Source organism: Vipera berus, assembly GCF_964194415.1.
Source record: "Vipera berus genome assembly, chromosome: 2".
Classification (NCBI taxonomy): Eukaryota; Metazoa; Chordata; class Lepidosauria; order Squamata; family Viperidae; genus Vipera; species Vipera berus.
Window position 1 is genome coordinate 88,677,525 of NC_138203.1, and position 24,805 is coordinate 88,702,329.

At 39.6% G+C, this 24,805-nt stretch overlaps 1 protein-coding gene across 1 annotated transcript in view; it reads left to right on the forward strand.

Annotated features, from left to right (window-relative positions):
• Positions 1-24,805, forward strand: part of SVEP1 (sushi, von Willebrand factor type A, EGF and pentraxin domain containing 1) — a 143,597-nt gene that overhangs the window by 68,449 nt on the left and 50,343 nt on the right. Inside the window, exons 17-30 of the mRNA XM_081317032.1 lie at positions 3,000-3,161; positions 4,328-4,489; positions 5,778-5,869; positions 6,919-7,015; positions 9,250-9,363; positions 11,528-11,641; positions 12,072-12,273; positions 13,156-13,313; positions 17,418-17,619; positions 18,233-18,408; positions 19,555-19,679; positions 20,677-20,800; positions 22,532-22,702; positions 23,947-24,120. Coding sequence (XP_081173158.1) covers positions 3,000-3,161; positions 4,328-4,489; positions 5,778-5,869; positions 6,919-7,015; positions 9,250-9,363; positions 11,528-11,641; positions 12,072-12,273; positions 13,156-13,313; positions 17,418-17,619; positions 18,233-18,408; positions 19,555-19,679; positions 20,677-20,800; positions 22,532-22,702; positions 23,947-24,120 — 2,073 coding nt within the window. The remainder of the gene's footprint in view (positions 1-2,999; positions 3,162-4,327; positions 4,490-5,777; positions 5,870-6,918; positions 7,016-9,249; positions 9,364-11,527; positions 11,642-12,071; positions 12,274-13,155; positions 13,314-17,417; positions 17,620-18,232; positions 18,409-19,554; positions 19,680-20,676; positions 20,801-22,531; positions 22,703-23,946; positions 24,121-24,805) is intronic.

The following is a 24,805-nucleotide window of genomic DNA, read 5'->3' on the forward strand; positions in this document are numbered from 1 at the left end:
AGTTCAGGACAATAAAATTACCAATTGAAATGCAACAGCTTCAAATAGGAGTGAAAGTATTAAATCAAGAAGTTAGACTTCCGGTGGCGACGCGACGCTGAAAGACAGCCGTTTTTGGGCTGCCCGCTCCGCAGCTGTGTTTTTCCATCGTAAACAGCGTCGATCAGCTGTTTAGATGGATTTGAAGCCCCCTCCTCGGGAGAAGAGGAGGGGGTGAGGCCCCAGGTAGGGGTTGAGCTCTCCGGGCCGCCGGAGCTGAGAGCTTGGGCGGCTGAAGGATGAGCCCCCCCGAAGCCTGGGTTGCTCCGAGCTGCGCAGTGCCTCTGCTCTGGGATTTTTGGAGCAGAGCCAGGCGTTAGCAACCACCCCTGCCAAAAGGAAATACTTTTGATTATCAAGATGCAGGCAGAGCGGTACAGGAGGTCAAGGTGAAGTGGACTCTTTATTTTTACTCTCTAGCTCAATGGATTTTATAGCTTTAAAGTGAAAGTGCGTAATAAGTGAAAGTGGGGGAAGATGGCGGCTAAAACTTCTAAAGCTCTTCGGAATGCGGGGTCTTCCCTGGTGCAAGAGACCTCATTGCAAGCTTTGCTTCCTCCTGCATCTCCCCCGGTATTGACGCTTAAGGATTTACAAGACGCTCTTGGAAAGCATGCACAATTGATGTCTGATATGATGGATGAAAAGTTGAAAAAGCTGGAGGAGAAAATGGAGGAGAAAATGGAGAAATTGGAGAAGAAGATGGAAGAGAAGCTGAGAGCAATGAGGGTGGACATCTTGTCTATGGTTGAATCCGTAGCTGAATGTGTGCTACAGCTGGATATAAAAGTGGAGGACCTCAGTCAAAAGAACTCTATATTAGAAGCAAAGGTATTAGAAAATGAAAATATAAGGGATAAAATGGACGAAGAATTGAGCCTTGTTCAGTATAATCAGATGCAGTATGCTATTAGAATTAGGGGTTTAAAGGAGAATGGTAAAGAAGATTTAAAGCAGCTGATTTCTGAGGCTCTGGAAGGGGTACTGGGCCAGTCAGCATCTGAAATTGAGGGAAATATGGACAAAGTTTTTTGTGTAAATTCATGGATTGCAAGACAGAGGAAGTTACCCAGAGATGTGGTGGTCTATTTTACAAAGAGAGTAATTAGAGATGAAGTCATTCAAGCTGCTTATGATACTAATTTGGTAGTGGCTGAGCAAGAAGTTTTGGTTTTAAAAGAGATCCCTCCGAAGATCCTAAGGAGAAGGAAAGATTTTGCATTTCTAGTACAGGAACTTAAGAAACGTGATATTAAGTTTAGATGGGAGATTCCAGTTGGATTGGTGGCGACGCACGAAGGTAAAAGACATTGTTTGGTTACTGTGGCTCAGGCACGTGATTTTTATAGTAATGTGTTAAAAGCAACCCCCCTATCATTTTTGGAAGCTGCAAAAGGATACGGTGTGGGAAAGCTTCAAGATGTTGCAGATAGACAGACAGAGGACAATGGTGTTGGAGGGGATCAAGTCACAGTCTCATCGGTTGCTGCAGGAGGCCAGAAGATGACGCGTGCCGCCCTAAGAAGAGCGAGACGAGAGCAAGAGCAAGACCAGCAGAAAGTTATGGAATCTTCAAAGTGTGCTTACAGTGAAGATATGGGAGGAGAGCGGTCTAAAGAAGTTTTGGGGGTCATGACAGAGGTGCTCCAAAAGTTTTGGGGCGTTAAGATTGCTGATTAAATTTTTAGATTAGAATGTCAATGGAGTAAAATTATTATAGAGGAGAAAGAAAGTTTTTTTTTAAAATATTTTACACAATTTAAGATTGATGTTATTTGCTTGCTAGAAAAGTATATTAGGGTTATGGACTTAAAGTATGTGTTGAACTAAGAATGGGTATGTAAGCTCCTAATTAACAACAAGTTGTCTTAGAGATTGCCTAAATCTTTTTTTTATATACTCTTTTTATTTGAACTTTTATTTGAACTTAAGGACGATTTGGAACTGCGAGACATTTGGCGTGATACATGCAAGAACTATTTTTGATCATAGTTTAGTTTGGTCGGAGATTATTAAGATTAACAGAGATAGGCGCTTTTGGCGCGTAACTGAGAATTTGTTTGGAAATCAGAGAAAGGTGGGAGAATGCAAATAGCAGGTGAAAGTTTTTTTTTCTTTTCTTTTTTTTTGAAATTAATATGAATAAGGACTGGGATTAAGAAAATTTATTTTGAGTAAAGCTCTTTTTCTGTTTTCCTCTTTTTCTTTTCTACTTTATTTGTAATATTAATATTGTTTGTACTCATTTTATATGAGCTAGAGAGAGATAGAATTTATAGATTATTGTTGATAACATAGGGGTGTTTATGTTTGTTTTTCGATTTTATGCCCTGTATTTAGCTCTGGGAAGTCGGGGGGGGGGGAGGAGGGAGTGGGGGAGAGGGATAGGGAGGGTTGGATAGGGGTGGGGGAGGGGGGATTAAAGTCAAAATGTATTGTAAAACTTTTTAAATAAAAAAAAAGAAGTTAGAATGACAGGCTAAAACAATAAGATCCTAATAACGATTTGCATGCTTTTCACAGTTTTTATACAGTAATTTAGACTTTTTCTTCTTTTTTTTTACCACAGTAACTATGTGGTCTTTTCAGTGGAGTTAATATATTAGTTTAATGCCAATCCTCAAAAAAGCTCCTTTATTCTTTTGTGCTTCGGATTTTTATGATAGGGTGGTTTATGGTTTCAATGGAGTGTTCTAAACGAAACAGCCAGCTTCTGCAATAGACACATCCATACTTGTGGCAGATCTTCTTTGCAAATTGTATTTTGCAAGTTAATATGCTTCGCTTGCTCTAGCCTTCCAAATCCCCAGTTACACCTCATTGCAGATGCAATTGTTCTGCCTTAAATGGCTGGGTTTATTTTTGCTCTTTATTTTTTAACTGCTTGGAATTGATACGGGTTTTTTGTGTTTTTAAAATTAGAAATTCTTAATTACGTTGTACTGTTCTCATACACTCAGCTCAGTGCAAGCCGGGAACCTCTTCTCCAAACGGCCTGGAGATCTGTGAATCATGCCCCCTTGGCAAATATCAGTCCACCACTGGATCTAAGCACTGCATTTCTTGTCCAGCAAATATGTCAACAGTCAAAAGAGGAGCTGTGGATATATCAGCATGTGGAGGTTTGTGACATCTAAATTCCAGGAAACAGCATGTTGCTAAATACTGTGCAGTATCTATCACTCCCGTTCCCTGATCTCTGCATAACTGAAATATTTTTAAATAGCAGCGTGCATTATGTCTGCAGTCTATCTTATTTATCTATTGGACCTTAATTTTTTTGCACAAAGGACTTGAACTGTAGCCATACTTTAAAGAAACATCCTCCTGAGACCTCTGTTTAGACAGAGTACTTGTTTATGTTAGCAAATATTAGTTTGCAGTTTCCAGCAATGGGCTGGTAACAACAGCAGATTATTTCCATATGTTATTAGTGCTCTTATTTGTTTCTTGCATAATATAAAGTTTGGGAAAAGTAACATTAATTTTTGCCAATTTCTGGCCAAACTTGAAAATAGTTTTGCTTGTCCTCTGGGAAATAAATCTCTTTCTTTTGCCAATGCAGAATTAGAAATATGAGGAAAAGTGGGTATAAATCTAACATGTAAACAAACAGGCCACATTATTTGGCAAATATCAAGTATTTGACATTTGGTGCCGTTCTTGAGGTCATATATCTATGGAGATTCTCAATCATCCAGATCTTGGTTGTTCCAAAAGGCAATTGGATTTTCTTGGGGGTTGTTTTTTTTCCTTTGAAAACGTTTCACTTCTCATTCAAGAAGGAGAACTGAAGAAGCTTCTTGGATGAGAAGTGAAAAAAGAAGTCCAATTGCCTTTTGGAAAAAGCATTTTTGGAGTCATAGTTTGTAACTTCAGGGTATGCAAAACGTATAAAAACATGTCTATTCTCTTTTTCTGATATTTTTGTCCTTCTGAAAACTCAGATTGTGGCTGTAAGGTAAGAAATTTGGAACTCCAGGAGTACAAAGAGATACTTGTTTGATTGTCTTTTTATACGATCGGTTGATTTCATTTTAGGTTAATCTTGCATTGTGTTGCAAACCTAGCGACATTTCTGAATAAATGTATGCATGCATGTAAGATAGGGATTTGGGAAACGTTATCTAGAGGTGACAGAGATTTGGTACCATAATCTGGTTCTGGAACATTTTAAATCCACTTGGTGGCAGCTTTCTATTGATTGAAACAGGTCTTTTTCTTTTGTGAAATAATGTTAAGATGTTATGTCAGTGCATAAAGAAGTTTCTGTTTATGTGCTTTGCAGTTCCTTGCCCAGCTGGAGAATTCTCACGTTCCGGTTTAATGCCGTGCCATCCTTGTCCCAGAGACTATTATCAACCTGAGCCAGGAAAGTCGTACTGCTTATCTTGCCCGTTTTATGGAACAACAACCATCATTGGAGCCAGATCTATAGCAGACTGCTCAAGTAGGTTATGTCCTTTAAAGGGTATGAAAATGATCGACAGTAAACATAAGGGTAGGAAGAGCTTGACTCTTCATGTATTTACAAGTGGATGTCTCATGCTTAAAGAGAAATTAGATTGTGCCTTTGCTAAGAACCTAGACGGAAAAGCAACTGTCGAGATACCGTTACACAGTTCACATGGAGCAAAAATAAAAAGGAAAGGGACTTCAATGAACAGAAAAAGACTCTATATCACAATAGTACTTTGGGAGAGCCAAAACCATCCTGTGATTAATAGCCCCACCTCTCAGATGAATCCTGAGCAATTCTTCTCATAAGTCTTACTCGCAGATCTTCTAGAAGTGATGATCCGTGCACAAGCTACATGGCTACATATTGTGTCACGTCTGTAGCTCTCCTTTGGCTTCCCAAGTTTCCTCAATAGGTTCATAACAGAGTTGTTTGTTTTGGGGGGTTTTTTTTGCTTCAGTGTAGATGATTTAATATATAAAATTCGGCAATGGCAGGAGAACCTAAGAAATTGTGGCTTCCACCGCTGACATTTTAATCTTGATAGCCAGTTCCAGAGTTAGATGATGACATTATTTTGTTTTGCTTTGTTTGTTTGTTTTTCTGTTTTGTATTTTACTTTTTATGATAAAACAATAAATAATATTTTTTTAAAAAAATAATAATAATACATTATTCTGTTCCCGACACTGCCAGGGATCCTGGTTAGCTCAAGATCAATAAATCTGAATTGAATCTGCATGGATGAAGTATGCTGGCAGCTGAGATACTCAGATTTTATACCAAAATGCTGATTTTATACCAAACTGGTTCTGAAGATGGCAGGGTGTGTGACAGAAAGAGTATTGTACCTCATCAGTAGTAGAAACTGGAGTCCATCTGAAATAATACAACCTAAAGGTCCCCAACCTTTTGGGCACCAGGGACCGATTCCGTGTAGGAAGGTTTTCCCGCGGACCGGAGGGAGCGTGGTTATGTGTGCTGCCTGCATCTTGCAGATGGGGCTTTGCTTGTTTGTGCAGACCAGTTGCTGGCATGCTGCGGCCCGGTACTGGTCCACGGACTGGGGGGGGGGGTTGGGGACCCATGATATAACCCATCTGAATATTCATACTTTAAATGAAGATGTAATTGTTTTTGAAAAGTTAGATCTCTCCCTCAACAACTATATTCCCTTATCAGTTATCGCCACATGAATTGTATTAGAATCTTGACTTAGAGAGGATTTCGCTAATGGGATTTTTTTTTTTACAGTTGCTTTCATATCAATCCCATTTAGGTTTTGGCTCTACTTTTTCTGCAGCGGAGGAGAGTGTAATGCTTCCAGTTGCTCCAGAAAACATCAGCAAGGACCCCAAAGTCAGCAGCCAGGCAAGAACAGCCATCGTGGTTTCCCAGAATGTGCAGTTACATAGAAAGTAGTAAAGCTGGGTGGGAAAAAAAATCATTGAAAACAATTTGTTTGAAAGTTAATGGGTTGCTGCCTCTCACGATGTGTTCTTTATTGCATTTGTATCCCATATGCAGCAGGGTCTGCGGGAGTGAATGGTGAAAGCAAGATCATGGCATTGCACTGTAAATTCCACCCCTCCTTGGGATGGGCGCAAATGGCCTGGTGCATGTGGACAAGGGATAGGTCCTGTCAGTGGTGGGATTCAGGCAGTTTGCACCATTTCGGCAGAACCAGTAGCTAATCTTTTTGTTGCCCAGGCCCAGAATGGACTTCCAGAAAGAGCATCCACACAGAGAACCGGTTGTTCACATATTTGAATCCCACCACTGGGCCCTGTGCTATAATGCCCTCCTAATTCATCACTCTTCCCCTCTCCACCCGCTGCAGATGCTGGCGATCCCTCATGGGTAGTCCTCGATTTATGACCACAAGACAAGAATTTCACATTGCTAAGCAAGGTCATTGTTAGTTGAATCATGCCTGATCTTACGACTTTTTTTGCCACAGTTGCTAAGCAAATCGGTTGCAGTTCTACACTGAATCACATATTCATTAAGGCCGACTTCCTTCATTGACGTTGCTTGTCAGAAGCCAACTTGGAAGGTTCACAGATGGGGATCAGATGATACCCCTCCCCCAAGGATGCTGCAACCGTTGTAAATACGTGCCAGTCGCCAAGCACCCAAATTTTGATTACGCAGCCATGGGAATGCTGGGACTGGCATAAGTGCGAGGACTAGCTGTCAGTCACTTTTTTTCAGTGCCATTGTCACTTCGGACAGCCGCTAAAGAAATGGTTGTAAATCAAGGACTGTATTTGATTTAACGTGGTGTACATTCCTTCCCCTACACAGTATTTGAGACCATTATGCATTTATATCATCTATTAAGACTTAACATTTAGAGTTCGGATAGGAAGTCTGAGGTAATATATATTTTTGTTTTGTCTTTTTCCCATTGACAACAGACATTCCATGAATGTTTTCTGCAGCCATGCCATAACAGCGGAACTTGCAAGCAGGTTGGAAGTGGTTATATTTGCATATGCCCACCAGGATATGCAGGTAAGTAATAGTGTTACAATTCTTCCTAAATATCACAGTTTGACTGACATATTGCCTGGGAAGAAAAAGAAATATATTAAGAAGCACTCCATGAATATTCAACCAACAGATAGAAACATTTCTTGAAATTACAGGCCCACTTTTTTCTATGTGGGGTTAAAACCTAAAAATTGTGAATAAACAAAATGTTGGTTGTAGCCTAAAAAAAAAACATCAAATAAAAGGTTTGGGGAGGTAACCTGTAAATACATTAAAATCTCTCTGACTTTGACATTACACTACATGAGGTGATCTTTCATCAAGTCCAAAATAGCCTTTCTGTGAATGAAAGATATTTTTAAAGAGAATTGTTGACTTCTTGTTACTACTCCAAAGGCTTGCTTTTTCACTTTTGTTTTGTAGCAATACTTATCTGAGTTTTTTCCCTTCATTTAAATATATCTTTTCATTGCAGCATGGTAATTTTCATATCATTTTTATGCTATTAGTCTTCTTTAGTTACAAAAAAAACCCTGTTCAGTTATAAATGAACCATTTGTGTAGATCTAAGCAGGTCAGCATCATTTACACTAAATATGAAGTTTGCAGTGATTAAAACTAGTTATATTAGACTCTCTGGATGTTTTTTCTTTAAACTGATAGCTCTCATGGACCCTACAAAAAGTTTGTAACTTAACTGTAGTGAAAATAGTGGCACTTGCTAAGTCATGGACTCCCAGTTCCAAGTATAGGCTGATCCTGTACATACTCAAACATGGGCCCTTACAAACACTGCACATAATTTAATAAAAGTGTATGGAATTATTAGCTTGATCTGTACACATGTGTGAAGAATAGGAGAACAAAACAGAATCTAGCTATCGCTGCCTTTATACAGGAGACCTAACAGTTTAGCAAAATGTTTCAGTTTCCTGTTATTTAAAAATGTATCAGTAAAAGGACCTTGAATACTGTAAAAAAATTAGCTGCAAATAAATACATGGATTTTTACAGTAAAAGGCTATGTGCTGAGAATAGGGTTGTCAGGACCCATCCCAAACCACGTCTTAGGAAGACAAAACTCTTGGAGCCAAATCTAGTCCAAAAGGAATCTTTACTATGACATGCTTGGTTGTAGGAATACAAGACAGGACTTAATATTGTTCTACAAACTAAAACCTTATAAAGAGTTCCCGGTTCAACCCTCCCTTAACCCCATTTGGTCAGCCCCCCATCATTTACCTCGTATCATCCCTCTCGTGGGAAAAAGGAACTTAGGACCTTTTATGTTTATTGCTCTCTTCCTTGACACAAGCCAGATGCTACCTACCCTAGCCCTCCCTTTTGTTCCCCCGGTTCAAAAGGCTTCTCTTTTCCTTTGAAATGCCTAATACAGGCTCAATACACATTCGTTCCTTCCTCCTCGGGAGATGGCAGAATCCAGGAACAACGTTTTAAACATGCATTTATGAATATGATATAAATGGATTCTGACAAGGGTAGAAACAGAGGGTTGAAAGAAAACAAAGGCAAAGGAAAGCAAACAGATTTGTTAATCCAGGGACAGATTTCAGACATTTGGTCCTGAAAAATCTATGTTTGAATGTTTGTATATCCAGACATATTTCTGGTGCTTAATTAGATTTGCCAGTCCACTCATTTAGCAGTAAAATGAGAAGCAAGAACAGATTTAACCATACTCTTCTCATGTGAAAAATTTGGCAATAGAGATGGATGCAAATTTCACTGAGTTTATCTTTCACCAATAATTACACAATTACAAAGGAAAAACACAGGGAAAACTCAAGATTTTTAAAGATTAACCCAGCATCACTGGTAGATTTGCCTGCTTTATCATGAACTCAGTTGTGTTCTAGTACTCAGAACAGTTGGTGACTGGAGTGTCTTAGAATATTTAATTGAAACAGAATGTCTTTTGAGCTTTTAACTGAACAAAATTAAATTAATTAAAAATTAAATTAATTTAATCAATTAATTAAACAAAAGCCTATCAACAAACTCAGTAGCAACTAGAACCAAATGGGCTCTGAGATCAATTAGCTGTGTGTTTTTCATATCGCCCAGTTTCATCTGTTTGTAACCTAGGTGTAAATAGATTCCAATCCACCACCACCACCACCACCCCCAAAAAATCACATTTTATTTTTCTATTACTTGATATTTATTTGATGTGTTTTGCACTTTTGGCCTATCCCGATTTATTTTTCTTTGTGTTCTTTTGGGTTGTGTTCTAGGATTAAAATGTGAAAAAGAGATTGATGAATGCAAGTCATCTCCCTGTCTCAACAAAGGGATTTGCAAGGATGGCACTGCAGCATTCATTTGCCAGTGTCAACCAGGCTACTCAGGTGACAAATGAACTAAAGCAGTAAAGCATCATCTCCAGGTTGCAAACTTTTTTAAAAAAAAGTTACGGCTCATATTTATTGAGCTTCTGAATATCTTGCCTTCTATATTTTGCTGATTTCATAGTGTGATTTTTTTTTTTTGCGAACTGGCGAGAAACAGTTCGACATAAATTTTATTGCTGTTGTATGCTGGGCATATATAAAAATACCTGCATAAAGGTTTCTTAAATGGCTGCATTCCAAAGATACTTATGTCACCACCTCCAGAATGCAACATATTAGTTAAAACATAGAATAATAGAATTGGAAGGGACTTTAAGGTCTTTTAGTCCAACCCCCTGCTTGAACAGGAGACCTTATACCCGTGGTGGCGAACCTATGGCACGCATGCCACAGGTGGCACGCAAAGCCCTCTGTGGGCACGCGCACCGTCGCCCCAATCCTAGGCCTTCAGCTGGATTTTATAAAACCTTTTCGCTTTAGGCCTCCACCACTGTGTGCAAAAAAAAAAAAGTTCAGTCAATCAAACAATTTCAACCTTGCAGGGAAAAAAAAGATCTCGCAAAGTTGGAATTAATTGAACTTTTTAGTCCCACCCAGTCTGCCGTTACCATCGCAGCCACGCCCACCCAATGGGCCAGGCCCACCCAATTGGCCACGCCCACCCAATGGGTCACGCCCACCCAATGGGTCACACCCACCCGGCACCTGATGATACATAAGTGGGTTTTGGGTTGCAGTTTGGGCACTCGGTCTCTAAAAGGTTCGCCATCACTGCCTTATACCGTTTCAGACAAATGGTTGTCCAGTCTCTTTTTAAAAGCCTCCTGCGATGGAGCATCCATAACTTCTGAAGGCAAATTCTTTATGTGTTGCCTTCATATTAGGGAATGGGTAAGAGTAGGCTGTCATTGGCTGTCCTGTTTCCCCCTTACAGTACGGGGAAATTTGGGTCTTCTTGCAAAGTAGCAATCCATCTGGCTAAGCTTTTGTAGCTGAAGTTGAATGGAAAGTCACTGATGAGTCTATGAGTGGAAGGAAATGGATAAATGCAGTGGTGGGATTCAGCCGGTTCGCACCACTTCGGCAGAACCGGTAGCTAATTTTTTTTGTTGCCCAGGCCCAGAGTGGACTTCCAGAAATGGCATCCACACAGAGAACCGGTTGTTCCCATATTTGAACCCCACCACTGGATAAATGTCATCTTTTGATCGTGTGTGGGATTGTGTGGGTCTTCTCCTACAATGTTCGTTGAATTCAGTAGACAAATGTAATTATTGTGCACCTAGGGCAAGATGGTGGTTTACCATTAAAAAGAAAAAAGAAATGAAATAAACCTCTCAATTAGAGGAAGCTTGGTACCTATTGTTTTAAGGTGACTAGCTAGATTCTCATCTGTTTGTTTGGATTTTTGCTGTGGTGATAAACCATAGTTCTGGATTGTGTCCAGACTTGGTAAATGAGTCTATGTCCTTTTGATGAAAGCTGAAGGACATGTTCCATTAAAATCTATATTATTTCATTCAATACAGAAATCCTGTAATTGACAACAATACCAGCTTCTGCTTGCAATTTTCCTAATTGGAAAAGTTTATAATGTAGATAGGATAGTGGACTCTTATTTCCAAATTAGTAACATGAATGGAAAGAGCTGTTTATTTATTGAGTTATTGAATTTATTGGCCCCTCCGATCTTTCATGACTGGGCAACTTGCAAAATACAACAATTAAAAAAGCAAAGATTAAAACAAAAATTCCATTCTCCAACCCCCACCCACCCCCTGAAAAAGTCTGGAAAAATACAACCATCACTCAGGAAACCCAAATTTTACACAAGGGATCTATTAACCACTGAGGCCCTAGGCCAGGTTTTTAGGGATTGTTTAAGTAGGGCCCCGTGTGGGAGCCATATGAATTTGGGGAGGGGGTTAATGATGCTCCAAAGGTCAGGTGCCATGAAAGAAACAGAACTGCAGCTAGAGCACAGAAACAAGAATGTTTATGTCTAATGAATAAAGTGGAAAATTTATTATTAACTGCAGCCGCTGGAAATTTATAACCTCACTGTTTTTAGGATTGCCTCTTCCATGTGTCAGTCCATTGGGCAAACTTATAAATCTGCAGGTGTTCACTATTAATGTTCTCTGTAATCTATTACCTGAAGGCTCACTGTGTGAAGAAGATGTAAATGAATGCAATTCAAATCCTTGTCAGAATAAAGCAGTCTGCGTTGACGATATTAACTCTTACCGTTGCTTGTGTCCAGAAGGCTTCACAGGTTGGTCCGTTAATAAAACGACCCTCTTCTAATATTTCACAGAGCTCTCAAGGTGTTTTGTATTGCTTGCAAGGTCTTAAAAAAAAGAGGAAAGTTTAACTTTCCAGTTTAAAAAAAAAGGACCACATAGTTAGATGTTAATCATGTTTGATTTTCCTCATCAGGATAAATGGGAAGTTTGTGACATTGGGGGGGGGGGGGGAAAGGACAACATTTTTCCACAATTAGTCTAATACCTTAACAAAGTTGACACTTCAATCTCCAGCAAATTGATTGTATTGAACACCTACATTAAGTTTTGTTAAAAAAATGCATTTGACTTACTAACTTTTTTAAAAAAAATCTTCATTCTTTTTAATGTTCCCAGAGTCTATAAAGTTCCGAAATTACCTGATGCTGACAACATCTTTATTCCTTTCTGCTTTCTCAGGTACTCACTGTGAAGCAGAGGTCAATGAATGTCTTTCAAATCCCTGCTTCAACAAAGCTACCTGTGAAGATCAGGTTGCAGGTTTCCATTGCAAGTGCTTGCCTGGATTTATTGGTGCTCTGTGTGAAAAAAACATTAATGAATGTCTCAGTAGTCCTTGTAAAAATGGAGCCACATGCAAAGATGGAATCAATGGTTATAGGTAAAGAGATGTATGTATATAGCTTTGAAAATATATAAAGGTTTAATAATGCAAATACAGTGTATTTGTTTTGTCACTTGATTGCTTGCTAAAGAACCAAAATATAACAGAATCACTGCTTTTAGAATCTTACCTCTCTCCTTTAATCTTCATACGTGAACTTTTCCTTTTGTCTTATAAGTAACTACTTCTATAAGCGGACATATCTATAACGCTGTCCAGTGCCTTAATCCACTGATGGAGCTATGGTCTCTACTGACTATGGTCTACATTCTTTTTTCCATCCAATCTTTTTGGCACTCTAGGTTATTGTATTTTCACTTTTTATTTATTTACTCTAGCTTACATGGCATGCCAGCCACAGATTACTTCCATATACAGTAATTGAGTTTAAAAGTCCAACTGCTGGCTAACTGTCTCTTCCCCAGAAATGCATTTGGGGGTTTTATTCTGGATTTTTTTTTTCTCTCCATAGTCCTTGGCTGGGGGGTTCAGCCATTTTTAACTCGGGCTTTCTTTTGCCAGCTTTTTCTCCACATCATATTTGGTCCAATTCTGTTTTGCTTTCTGAGAGTTATCCTGTTGACAGACAGATAGGCAAGACAGGCTTCTCAGCCGCTTTGTGCAATGTCTTTCCAACATTCTTTAAGGTTGCAAAAATAAACAACATCCAGAATTTCCAGAACTTGTAAGCTTTTCAAATTCAGAGTCCACAACTGATCTTTTTTTTTCCAGCTTCTTACATACTTAGGCTTTCCACTTACCCTCGTATTAGTTCTTCATTTCACTTAAGTAACTTACTCTGCGTTTAAGACAGCTAGAATGTAATTGCTCAAACTGTAGTAAAGAGAATTCTTTTCGTTTTCTTTTTTCTTCTCAAAGGTGTCACTGTGTTACAGGATATACAGGGCCCCAATGTGACGTGAACATCAATGAATGTGAATCCAATCCCTGTGAAAATCAAGGAACCTGTATGGATGCCTTGAACTCGTACGTTTGTAAATGTCCTCCTGGCTTTACGGGCAGCAGGTGTGAAACAGGTACCCAGGATCAAAGTATTAGCAAACAATAGCAAACTTATCTTGGCAACAATTCTGCAGACTTGAACTGAAAGCAGATGACTCCCATGAATATAGACTTTGCAAACCGCAGTATACAGTACAGGTAATCCCCAAGTTATGAGTGTTCCCTTAGCAAACATTCGAAGTTATCCAATACGCACCCGCTAGTGTTTATAAAAAAAAAACCAAAATTAGGAATGTTGCTGCACCATGGTAGTCGTTCACCCTTATGAACGGCCGCAGTGGCACTGCAACCTTCACCCTGGCTATTCCCTCCCTCCCCTCTGCCCCAGGTCTCCCTAGGCCTAGGCACTAGGCCTTGGATACCTTGCAAAGAACGAGATCCTGAGCTTTCTTGGCTGCTCCAGGACTGTGGTACACTTGGAGGGATTGGAGGCCTAAAGTAACGCAAGATCTTGCATGATCTCACGGTACTTTAGACCTCTGTTCTCTGTAACAGAGAAAGGAACCGAAGCCAGGGTAGGCTTCTGCATGCCTCCAGAAGCCCGATCCGGGCGTCAAAAGCCTTTTTCGGGCTGCTGCTGCTGTCTAGAGAAGAGGCTGGGAGAGGCTTCTGCAGACCTCCGGAGGCCCAATCCAGGTGTCAGAGGCCTTTTCCAGGCCGCTGCCACCCAGAAAGGAGACCAGGGGACGCTTTCGCAGACCTTCCGAACATTGGAGGCCTTTTCTGGGCTGCAGCTGCCAAGAAAGGAGGCTAAAAGATGCTTCCACGGGCCCCCGGAGGTCCGTTCTGGGCCTTGGAGGCCTCTTCCAGGCCGTGGAGGCTGTGAGCAGCAACCACGTGCTTCCGGAGGTCTGTTCTGGGCCTCAGGGGGCTCCAGGCTTCCAAAGCCCAAAACGGAGGCCGTGGGCGGCAGCCACGTGCTTCTGGAGTCCATTCTAGGCCTCAGGGGGCTCCAGGCCTCCAAGGCCCAGAACAGAGGCCGTGGGCGGCTGCCACGTGCTTCCGGAGGTCCGTTCTGGGCCTCAGAGGGCTCCAGGCCTCCAAGGCCCAGAATGGAGGCCGTGGGCGGCAGCCACATGCTTCCAGAGATCGTTTCTGAGCCTCGGAGGCTTCCCTCTGCTCTTGCCGGGACCAGAGAAAGAAACAAAGAGGCTGGAGAGGAGACAGATCTTCACAAGGTAAATGACTCGGCGGGGGAGCAATTGTGGGGACCCCAGGGGGAGGGAGTATGAGGTAACTCGGGGGGGCTTGGGTAGATGGCCTGATCCATCAATAGGGCCCCCCCCAATGGCCTTCCCCACCCTGAGATACCTCATGTTCACTTAATGAGCTGCGCATTTGCCCACGCATTAAATTAGCAAATGCATGGGCAAAAGCTGGGAGTGAATTGCGTTCAAGGTATGAGATTCACTCCTACAAATCCTCACATTACGAATGGAATGGGCAGGCTCCATTACATTCATAACTTGAGGATTACCTGTAAATAATTACAATAATTGAATAGCAATAGCACTTAGACTTATATACTGCTTCATAGTACTTTACAGCCCTCTAAGTGGTTTGCAGAGTCAGCATATTTCCCCCCACAATCTGGGTCCTCATTTTACCGACCTCAGAAGGATGGAAGGCTGAGTCAACCTTGAGCCGGTGAGAATCAAACTGCTGGCAGTCGGCTTCATTCTAACCACTGCGCCACTATGGCAAGACAATATTGGACTTATTATTATAAATTCAGTTATAAACCAATAATATATAAAATTAAGACACTGGAAAAATATATTTTGAATGCTGTCCAGAATGCACTTGAGTTGGGTGGCCACCAAGTTTAAATAAACAATAATATTTAGAATCTTACTATTCCCTAAACTTCAATTTCATTTTCTACAAAGTTATTGAGTATTTCTTCTGTGTTCTTCAAGTACTTGTTAATCCACTGGAAAATATTTCTTCATTCCTTGCTTTGTGTTAAAGTATTGTAGCAACTTTTGTGGCCAGTTAGCAAATTATTAAAAATAGTATATGACTTTCAGTTTTTAAACTAAATACTTTATTGTTTACAAATATTAAAAATAATGTCATGCAGAAAATCAATCCATGTGGTTGTTAAGAGTCAACCGTGGCTTGAGGTAGACAATCTATCAGTTGTAAACTTAATACAGTATGTCTTGGCTCTGGAGAAGAGAAGAGTTTATTGTCAATATAGTAAATTTTCTCATCGCTAAAGCGTGTTAATTTCCTTCTACCACTTTTAGTGGTATTTTGAATGGGTAAAGAAATCTCTACTTTGCTGTCATACAATATTTTGTTTCACAAACGAGTTGGAATCCATTGGAATTCAAAGACATGTTGATTTTAATTTAACTTAATGTTTCTTACCGAACTATGGATTCTGCCCAAGCTCTGCTTTTGTCTGTAGTAAACTGGAAGAGAGAGGTTTGCTTATCTCTTGAATACGAGATGAAGCAAATGTAAAAATAAAAAAATAAATAAAAAAGAGCAAGTTCAAATATTTTAGTTGCCAGATGGTAATGCTGTGCACTAAAGAATGTTAACATCACCTAACAACACTAGAGATTTGAGTACATATGGAATGGCTTTCATCCATCAGGGTTAACTGTCCAATTATATGGTATACCTTTTAAGGCTCAGGTGTCTTTTAGATAGAGGAATAGTGGATATTTTACGTTGGACATTTTCTATATAAATCTTTTTTACCGAAACATGATGCTTAGTATTTTCTTAGAACCAACGTTTAAAAAAATCTTAAGAAAAGGGGTAGGTGAATTAGATCGTTATAGGAGAGCATCAAAGGGTTAGTATGTGGGAGATTATACCTTATAGCAGGGTTGGTATCTAAAAGAAGGCAGGTATAGAGACTTTTCCTGTGCTTCCTGGGTATTTATGCAATAGTGGTGAGGTGAGGTTACAGAATTACTCTGTGGTAGGGTTGCTGCTGGAGAAGCACGTGGTCTGTTGCTTCTTTATATCCAGAGACACAGGGGCATTGTTTCTCCAAGTAAGAAATCTTCCTGTACCAGCACTCCAGGACAGCTGAATTGAGAGCATAACATTGTGCAAAATAAAGGCCCTCCAATGTTAAAGTACTTTGAGTTTAATTAAGTTTAATCACCCTATAATCAGCAATGTCTAGCAGAGTAAAATCCGCAGGGAACTCCTTTAACGTTTTAGGGGAAAGAGGACCTGTATTCACTGGCAATACAAGTTGGGTTCCTGGCTAGATCCAAACTGATGTTCTTCTTTCTGCTCTACAGGTAATCCTCAACTTACAACAGTTCGTTTAGTGACCGTTCAAAGTTACAACGGCTCTTTTAAAAAAAAGTGACTTATGACCATTTTCACACTTACGACAGTCGTCGCATCCCCGTGGTCACGTGATCAATATTCGGACACGTGGCAAATGGGTATGACTGTTGTAGTGTCCCGGGACCGCATGATCCCCTTTTAAGACCTTCTGACAAGCAAAGTCAGGTGCACTTAAATTAATGTTATTAATTTAACAATTGTAGCGATTCGCTTAACAACTATGGCAGGAAAGGTCTTAAAATGGAGCAAAATTCACTCAGCAAAAGAAATTTGGGGCTCCATTGTGGTTGTAAGTCAAGGACTACCTGTATGCTAGTTAATTTATTATTTATTTATTTTAATCCCATTTATATCCCGCCCTTCTCCGAAGACTCAGGGCGGCTTACAAGCTTAGCAGTAGTTAATGAGTTAATGAGTTCTTTGGCCTGATTATATCCCATGCTGAGGGCAAGTCCAAGAGAGAAGCCCAAGGATGAGATTTTAGTTGCCACTGCCTCTTTCCATGCGGATTGAAAATCATCTCTCATAGTTAATGCAGCAAGAACGGGGGGGGGGGGGATATTTTGAACCAATTGTAGAGTATGATCCCCCCATTCTTGCCTCAACTTTCATGAAGCCTGTCATTAGTCTCAGGATAGCATTAGAGACAGAATTTGGGATTTGAAGGGCTGATCTTGAAATTTTGGATTGCACCCGTTCTTTATGGAGCAAAATTAGGGAAGGAACAGAGCCACCATGAAGGTATTGTGCTATTGACTTGTCAAAGAACTAAACATTTTTCCTGTCTGTTGCAGAGCAGTCTTCTGGATTTAATCTGGATTTCGAAGTCTCTGGAATCTATGGCTACGTTTTGCTTGATGGTGTTCTCCCCTCACTCAGTGAGATCACATGTGCATTTTGGATGAAATCCTCCGATACTACAAATTATGGGACTCCAATTTCTTACGCAGTGGAAAATGGAAGTGACAATGCCTTCTTGATTACAGACTACAATGGGTATATGAAGTAGCTACAGCTTCCAGGTCATAGGCTTGGGGAAGAGAGGCAAACTGTTATTTGATTGCTTTATCAACCTAACTTCTAGAGCTTGTTTTTCCATGTATTCAGTTACACAGTAGAGCATCACACATTCTGTATTCAGCAAGACAGGAGCCTATAGATTTGTGAACTATTCCTCCAGTCTAGGGGTCTTCAAACTTGGCCCTTTTATGACTTGTGGACTTCAACTCCCAGAATTCCTCAGCCAGCATGCCTGGCTGAGGAATTCTGGGAGTTGAAGTCCACAAGTCATAAAAGGGCCAAGTTTGAAGACCCCTGCTCCAGTCCATGCCAACAGAGGGAAATCTACTGTAATTTATAACTTACACTACCTTGCATGGCCCATCCAAATCCCTTTGGTCTTTTTTGTTTTATTTTGCTTTTGCTTTTTTCAGTTGAAGTTCAGAAACTAATGCTCAGGCCAGCCATCAGCTTTTGCTTGATTATATTCCCTCTGAAGTCTTTCGAGTTATTGTTTGTCTTGTCCCCAATTAGAGTATTAAATCTGGCGTGCAGCTAAGCTGTTTCAAGCAGGTCACTTCCACCTCTCTTTCTTGCTCTTCTGATATAGATGGGTTCTGTATGTTAATGGGAAGGAAAGCATTACCGACTGCCCTTCTGTGAACGATGGCAATTGGCATCATATCGCTGTAACTTGGGCAAGTGCAGACGGAGCCTGGGGAGTGTACATTGATGGAAAATTGTCTGATGGAGGCAGCGGCTTATCTGTGGGAACAGAAATCCCTGGTACGTCTCCTTTCATTATTTATCTGGCTGTCTTTATTTGCCATGTTATTTTGAGACTTTTGAGACATTGGACTGAAGGGATGTAAGATTCACATCCTATAAAGGTAAAGGTTCCCCCGCACATGCGTGCTAGTCATTTCCAACTCTAGGGGCCGGTGCTCATCTCCGTTTCAAAGCCGAAAAGCCAGCGCTTGTCCGAAAACGACTCCATGGTCATGTGGCCGGCATGACTAGACGCCAAAGGCGCACAGAACGCTGTTACCTTCCCACCATAGTGGTCCCTGTTTTTCTACTTGCATTTTTACGGGCTTTCGAACTGCTAGGTTGGCAGAAGCTGGGACGAGTAACAGGCGCTCACTCTGCTATGCGGCACTTGGGATTCAACCCGCCAAACTGCTGACCTTCTGATCGATGAGCTCAGCATCCTAACCCACTGAGCCACCGCGTCCCTTAGACATCCTATACAACATAGTAATGTTCTAGCAACATTAAGGAATCATTGAAAAGTATATTAGTACTAGTATATAGTGCCAGCCATTATGTACAATAATAATAATAGTAATAATAATAATAGTAATATTCAGTAGCTTTATTCCTTGCATTTGTGTGAGTGAACCCTTATTAAAAAATGTAGTATCTGAAAGCAACTCAGACTTATCCACCGTTGGATGCAGAAGGGAGTAGCGCTTGCTGTCTGCCTAGACACAGATGGTTATCCCATCTTTTCTATTTCAAACTGCAACACGTCCATCTAATTTTATATAATTACGCATGAACGCACCCATTCCCAACTACAGATTACATCAAAATAAACAAATATAGGTTGTAATGTCACAAGCTCCGGCTTTCCATTCTCATACTGCAATGACACAGGCTTAAGGGGTGGAATTTGCATTACAAAATTCCATTCTTGGCCTGCTTATTCTCCCCATGGACTTCTATGATTAAATGAATGAATTGTGAATGCTACCTCTGAAGAGCTTGACATGTATATTTACATACAGTGCCTATATTCTGCCCACCCACCCAGCCAGCCAGCCAGCAGTGTTCCTTGTGGTATGAAGTTTCTCCTAGAATGACAGTGCTGAATTCAAGTTCTCAGTTATCAAATGCGCTAGCTCCTTATTCTGTTTTCCTTGTAAATAGGTGGAGGTGCATTAGTACTTGGACAGGAGCAAGATCAAAGAGGAGAAGGCTTTAATCCAGCTGAGTCCTTTGTTGGTTCCATTAGCCAGTTGAACATTTGGGGTTATGCCCTGCTACCTGAACAGGTAATATATTGAATCTAATTTGCTTTTACTGAAAGTTCCACTTTTATTAAAGCTGTCTGCTATGGGAGGAAGAGTATTAGAGCACAGGTGCCAATAGCCCATTTTTAGCTACACGAATTATATACAACTAAAACTAAATACAGAATAATCAGTTAACCAATTTATGAAGATTCTTCAAAGGGATGTGTTCGTGGTGAACATTCTGAACAGAAAAGAACAATAATGGGCTTTTTCTTTTATTTATTTTCCTTTTCATGAAGCATTCAATTGTACATTCACTTCTGGCAGAAAATTATCTGCCAGTTTCTGTAGCTTCCAGATAAGCTGTGACTCCTTTGACATGACCAAAAGCAATCTGTCATTAATATATTTCTTAGCAATAAGGGGGGGCGTCTCATTAAATGGCATCAGAGCAAGTAATGATAGTCCTTTTATTAAGGGGGAAATGGAAATGGAGAAGAGGGGTTTAACTAAAGCACCTTGAGCTTCTGGAAGAAAGGCATGTATAACTCAAACAAATGAAGTGAACCCAATTAAGGTATGTGAGAGATACAGCATTCTTTGTAAAACATTAGAGTGATTCATGATAATATAGTTTTATATCTTTCATCTTTTTCTAAAATAATACATGCAAAAACTTAAAGCAAAGGTCATTGTAAAACCCTAATTGTGCCATTTTAAAATAATATTATTAAAATGAAATTAATTTTATATGTGTAGGTATCTCTGTTTGTGTGTGTGTGTGTGTGTGTGTGTGTGTATGACAATCCTTCATTTTTCTTACTAAAATCTATCAGTTTATCAGGGAACTTGTTCTCAGTTTTAGAGTTTTTCAAGCATATCCGAGATTAAAAACTGCTGCAAAGGCGTCTGAATGGGAAAATGTTTCTGTCTGAGCATTTTGTTTTTATTTTTTTGTATTTTGCATTTGCTTCCAACTAATTGGTGACAACACAAACAAATACATGTGTATCTTATTCTTTCTTGGAACTCTAAGGTGAAATCCTTGGCTTCATCTTGTCCAGAGGATCTCCAGAAAGGCAACGTATTAGCTTGGCCAGATTTTCTTTCTGGGTTTATCGGAAGAGTGAAGATAGATCCCAGGAGCATATTCTGTGCTGGTTAGACTTTTTGTTCTCTTTCAAAGCCTTAATAGAAGTATGCGGTCTTCTAACAGTTGCGTTCAAACCACATTCAGGAAAATTGTGGCACTGTAATGAAAGTTACTTCTCTTGCAACAGGCAGGTATTAGGAAAGAGCAAAACAACAGTATTGATATTGCTGACTTCCTCTTGCAACAAGGAGCATACATATATTCTAGGATAGCGGTCCCCAATCTTTTTGAGGACTGGGAGAGGGGGAGAGAGCACGGCTCCGTGCAGGCATGCATGCCCACCACTCGTGCAAGTGGAGCTGCAGACCCAAGTGTGCTCGCCCTCTGCTTTCACGGCCCAGTTCTGAACAGGCCACGACCCGGTAATGGGCCACTGCCCAGGGGTTGAGGACCCCTATTCTAGGCTACATTCTTAATTCATTAGACCATAATGAGTGGCCAATATTCCATACGGAAACAAGAAACCAGTCACGTTATACAGTAGAGAAATGAAAGAAAGAGAGAGCTGTTAAGGGCAAGAAGATTTATTAATATTTTAGAAACATACTTTAATATATGTGAGGGAACAGCTTAAAAACATTGTCTAAGTATTACTAGTAACATTTTAATATAATTCGCTCCTCTGCAAAGTAATAAATGTTTGCCTTAGTTGAAATAAGTTTTTTTAAGTTTGTGAAATAAGCTATTTAATTTCAAATAAATTAATTAAAAGAGCATAAATTATGAATATGACTTTCTATTTCATGGAAGCGTGGTTCAAGAATAAATTCTAGCATAGCAGGTTTTTATTACTCCAATTGTGCCTATTCACTATAAAATGCATCCTGAAATTCCGTCTGTCATTCCACGTTCTTATACTAGCAACACAGAGACTTCTCAGAACAGGAGCATCGGGGAAAATAATTCCCTGATAGTACATACAATTTTTTTTTTACAGATTGCTGGTATTAGTTCTGTGGCATGAGGCTAAAAATACCATTAGCCCCATGGCCTTGCATGGATACACTTGATCATTCAATGACTGGAACATTCAGTCTCAATTCCTCAAATTCCAGTGTTGTGTAATAAGTGTTCATTGGGACCTCAAGCAAAATATTTATGGTTTCCTGCATTAAGAATGTTGAAAGCCTGAAATTTAGGACTGGCTCATAAGAGAAATATTTCTTGGCCTTCATGAAACAACAATTCAATTTTTTCTTGGTTCGTTATTTGGTTTTTGTTGTTATTGGGAGGGGGTTGTCATTTTTAAATATAAACATTGTTTTAACTTAGGTATTGAAATGTAGAATACTTCCTACTTTAAAAAAGCCTAGAAATACTTAGGAGATTTAACCAGGTAGCTTATTTAGTACAATATGACGAACCTGAATGAGGAGTACAGCATTGCAGGATTTAAACTTACTTACTTACTTACTTACTTATTTAAATATTCACAACTCAGCTATGCTTCCCTTATTCTCCCTTACTACGTGGATAAAATACAATCCTTGGAATCTTCTTTCTCTAAAAAAATGGAATGTTGATTTGGCAGTACAGTGTACTTGGCATTTCATTTTGATGGACTAATCGAAGAGGGAGTCATGAATATTTGTTAAGTAAAGATGTACATAATTGTGCCAAATGAAATCACCTACACAAGTTACAGAAATTGGATCAGTTGCCTGCAAAATCCACTGCAAATAGTTCAGTTACGGGGATACTATATATAAATTGTGCATACATTTTGATTTGTTCACAGATTGTCAAACTTTAGAAGGATCCATTCCCCACCTGAAAACCTCATCAGCTACTTTAAAGCCAGGATCAAAAATCTCTGTCTACTGTGACTCAGGTTTCCACATAGTGGGAAATTCTGTCTTACATTGTCTAAATTTAGGACAATGGGCACAACCTCTTCCACATTGTGAAAGTAAGCAGCCATTTTTGTAACAGTTTTAATTTCAGGATATACTGCACTGTTATTCAGAAGTTCCTGGGCGTAAGCTTTTAAAAAAAAAGTACAGAATGGAAGTATTGAAATGTAAAACATTTTCTACTTTAAGAAATTAGAAATACTTAGAGATTTAACTAGATAGCTTATTTAGTACAACATGAAGAACCTGAATGAGGAGTACAGAATTGCAGGATTTAAACTTGATTTTTTTCCCCTGTAAATATTCACAACTCAGCCATGCTTCCCTTATTCTCCCTTACTTAAGGACACCCAAGATATTGTGTTGAATTGTTTTCATATAATCTAAATGTATTGTTAGTTTACAGAATAAATTTGCCTATGTATGCATATACATACCATATTTTCTGGCGTATAAGATGACTTTTTAACCCATGAAAATCTTCTCGATGACAAACATGTTTGATGACAAACAGCCTTATGTTTATAAGTGACAGTTTTCCTACTAAGTACCTGCATGTCATAAGCATTTGAATTAAAATTACCATATTAAAATCAAATCTGATGTTTTTTAATTTTTATTTGGTGTGCGTTGGAAGAGGGGTAGTCTTATATGGCGAGTATAGCCCAAACCCTATAATTTAACAGGAAATGTAGGGGGTCGTCTTATACGCCCAGTCGTCTTATACGCCGGAAAATACGGTATATGTTTGTATGCATTAGATCAGGATGTTAAACTGCCGCCCCCACGGGCTGGATGCGTCATGACGAAGCTGCGCCCACCCCATTTCTGGCAATGGAAAAAAAGTCGCGATACGTCGCAACACATCACGTGATGTCGCGGGTTTAACACCCCTGCATTAGATGGTGTATGAGATGAGATGTTGTATTGTTGAGTGCTTATTGGATGTGTTCTTCATGACCACTGTAGCTTTTTTAATGTTTTGTTGAGACTGTTTCCACATTCTTTTTAATGTGTTTTTAGCAGCAAATTTTGGAAGCGCTTGCTGCTTCACTACAATTGGTACAGAAGATGAAATTCCAAAAGCAAAGAAACACACACAGCACACTTTCTTCTTTAGCTTTCAGCCTAGAGTCCTAGTCATTGAAGTTTGTATTATTAATATAACTATAAAATAGAATTATATTACCGCCAGGAACTAGGACTTAAGCTCATGAAAGCCATTTGAAGAAGTGATTAAATAAATATGTTTCATTCCCTAATAGGTTTATATGTATATTTATATACTGTTTGGGTACAGGAATTAGTTGTGGAGAACCTCCACCTTTAGAAAACGGATTTTACTCTGCTGAGGATTTCTTTGCTGGAAGCTCTGTAACCTACCAGTGCAACAGTGGTTATTACTTGTTGGGAGACTCAAGGATGCTGTGTACAGACAATGGAAGCTGGAATATAATTTCTCCATCTTGCCTTGGTAAGTCCACATAGACCACATGGTGAATATCAAAAGCTAAATCTATGCTTTCCTGTCCAGTTCTAAGCATTTTTGTGACTATGAGTGACCACAGGCAAGCAAGTGTCATTTCTTGTATCATGATGCCATTGTGCAAAATGGGGTACTATATATCATCTGCATCATACCACAACCCTACACAAATTATGCACTTCATGTAAGTGGTGCAAGTGTTGACATGATGCATGACATGTTATTGTGACTTACACTTGTGACTCAGATGTGTAATGTGTCAATTAAGCATAGAGCCAATATCTAAAAAGATTCTTTAGACAACTTGAGTCCTACATGTTCCATAGGATTTATAAAAACACTTAACTTGTAAAGGAGTTTAAAGTTCAGGTTATCTGCAGTGTGTGTGTGTGTATGTAAATTTTTTGGCTTGCTAACAAAGAATAAAGGGAGACCTTTGTTAGCAAGCCAAAAAATTTACACAAATATGAGCTGCCACTGCTGTGGCTACTGCCTGTAGATGGCCTTGGGCTAGGCTGAAACAGGAAATAAGATTTGTCCCGTGTCTGGGACTAAGCAAGTGTATTCTGAATGCTTAACAAACATTTCACACACACACACACACACACACACATAGTTTTGTGGGTCTTCAGATTCTGGTAGAAAGGGGAAATCATTATTTATTAATTTATGG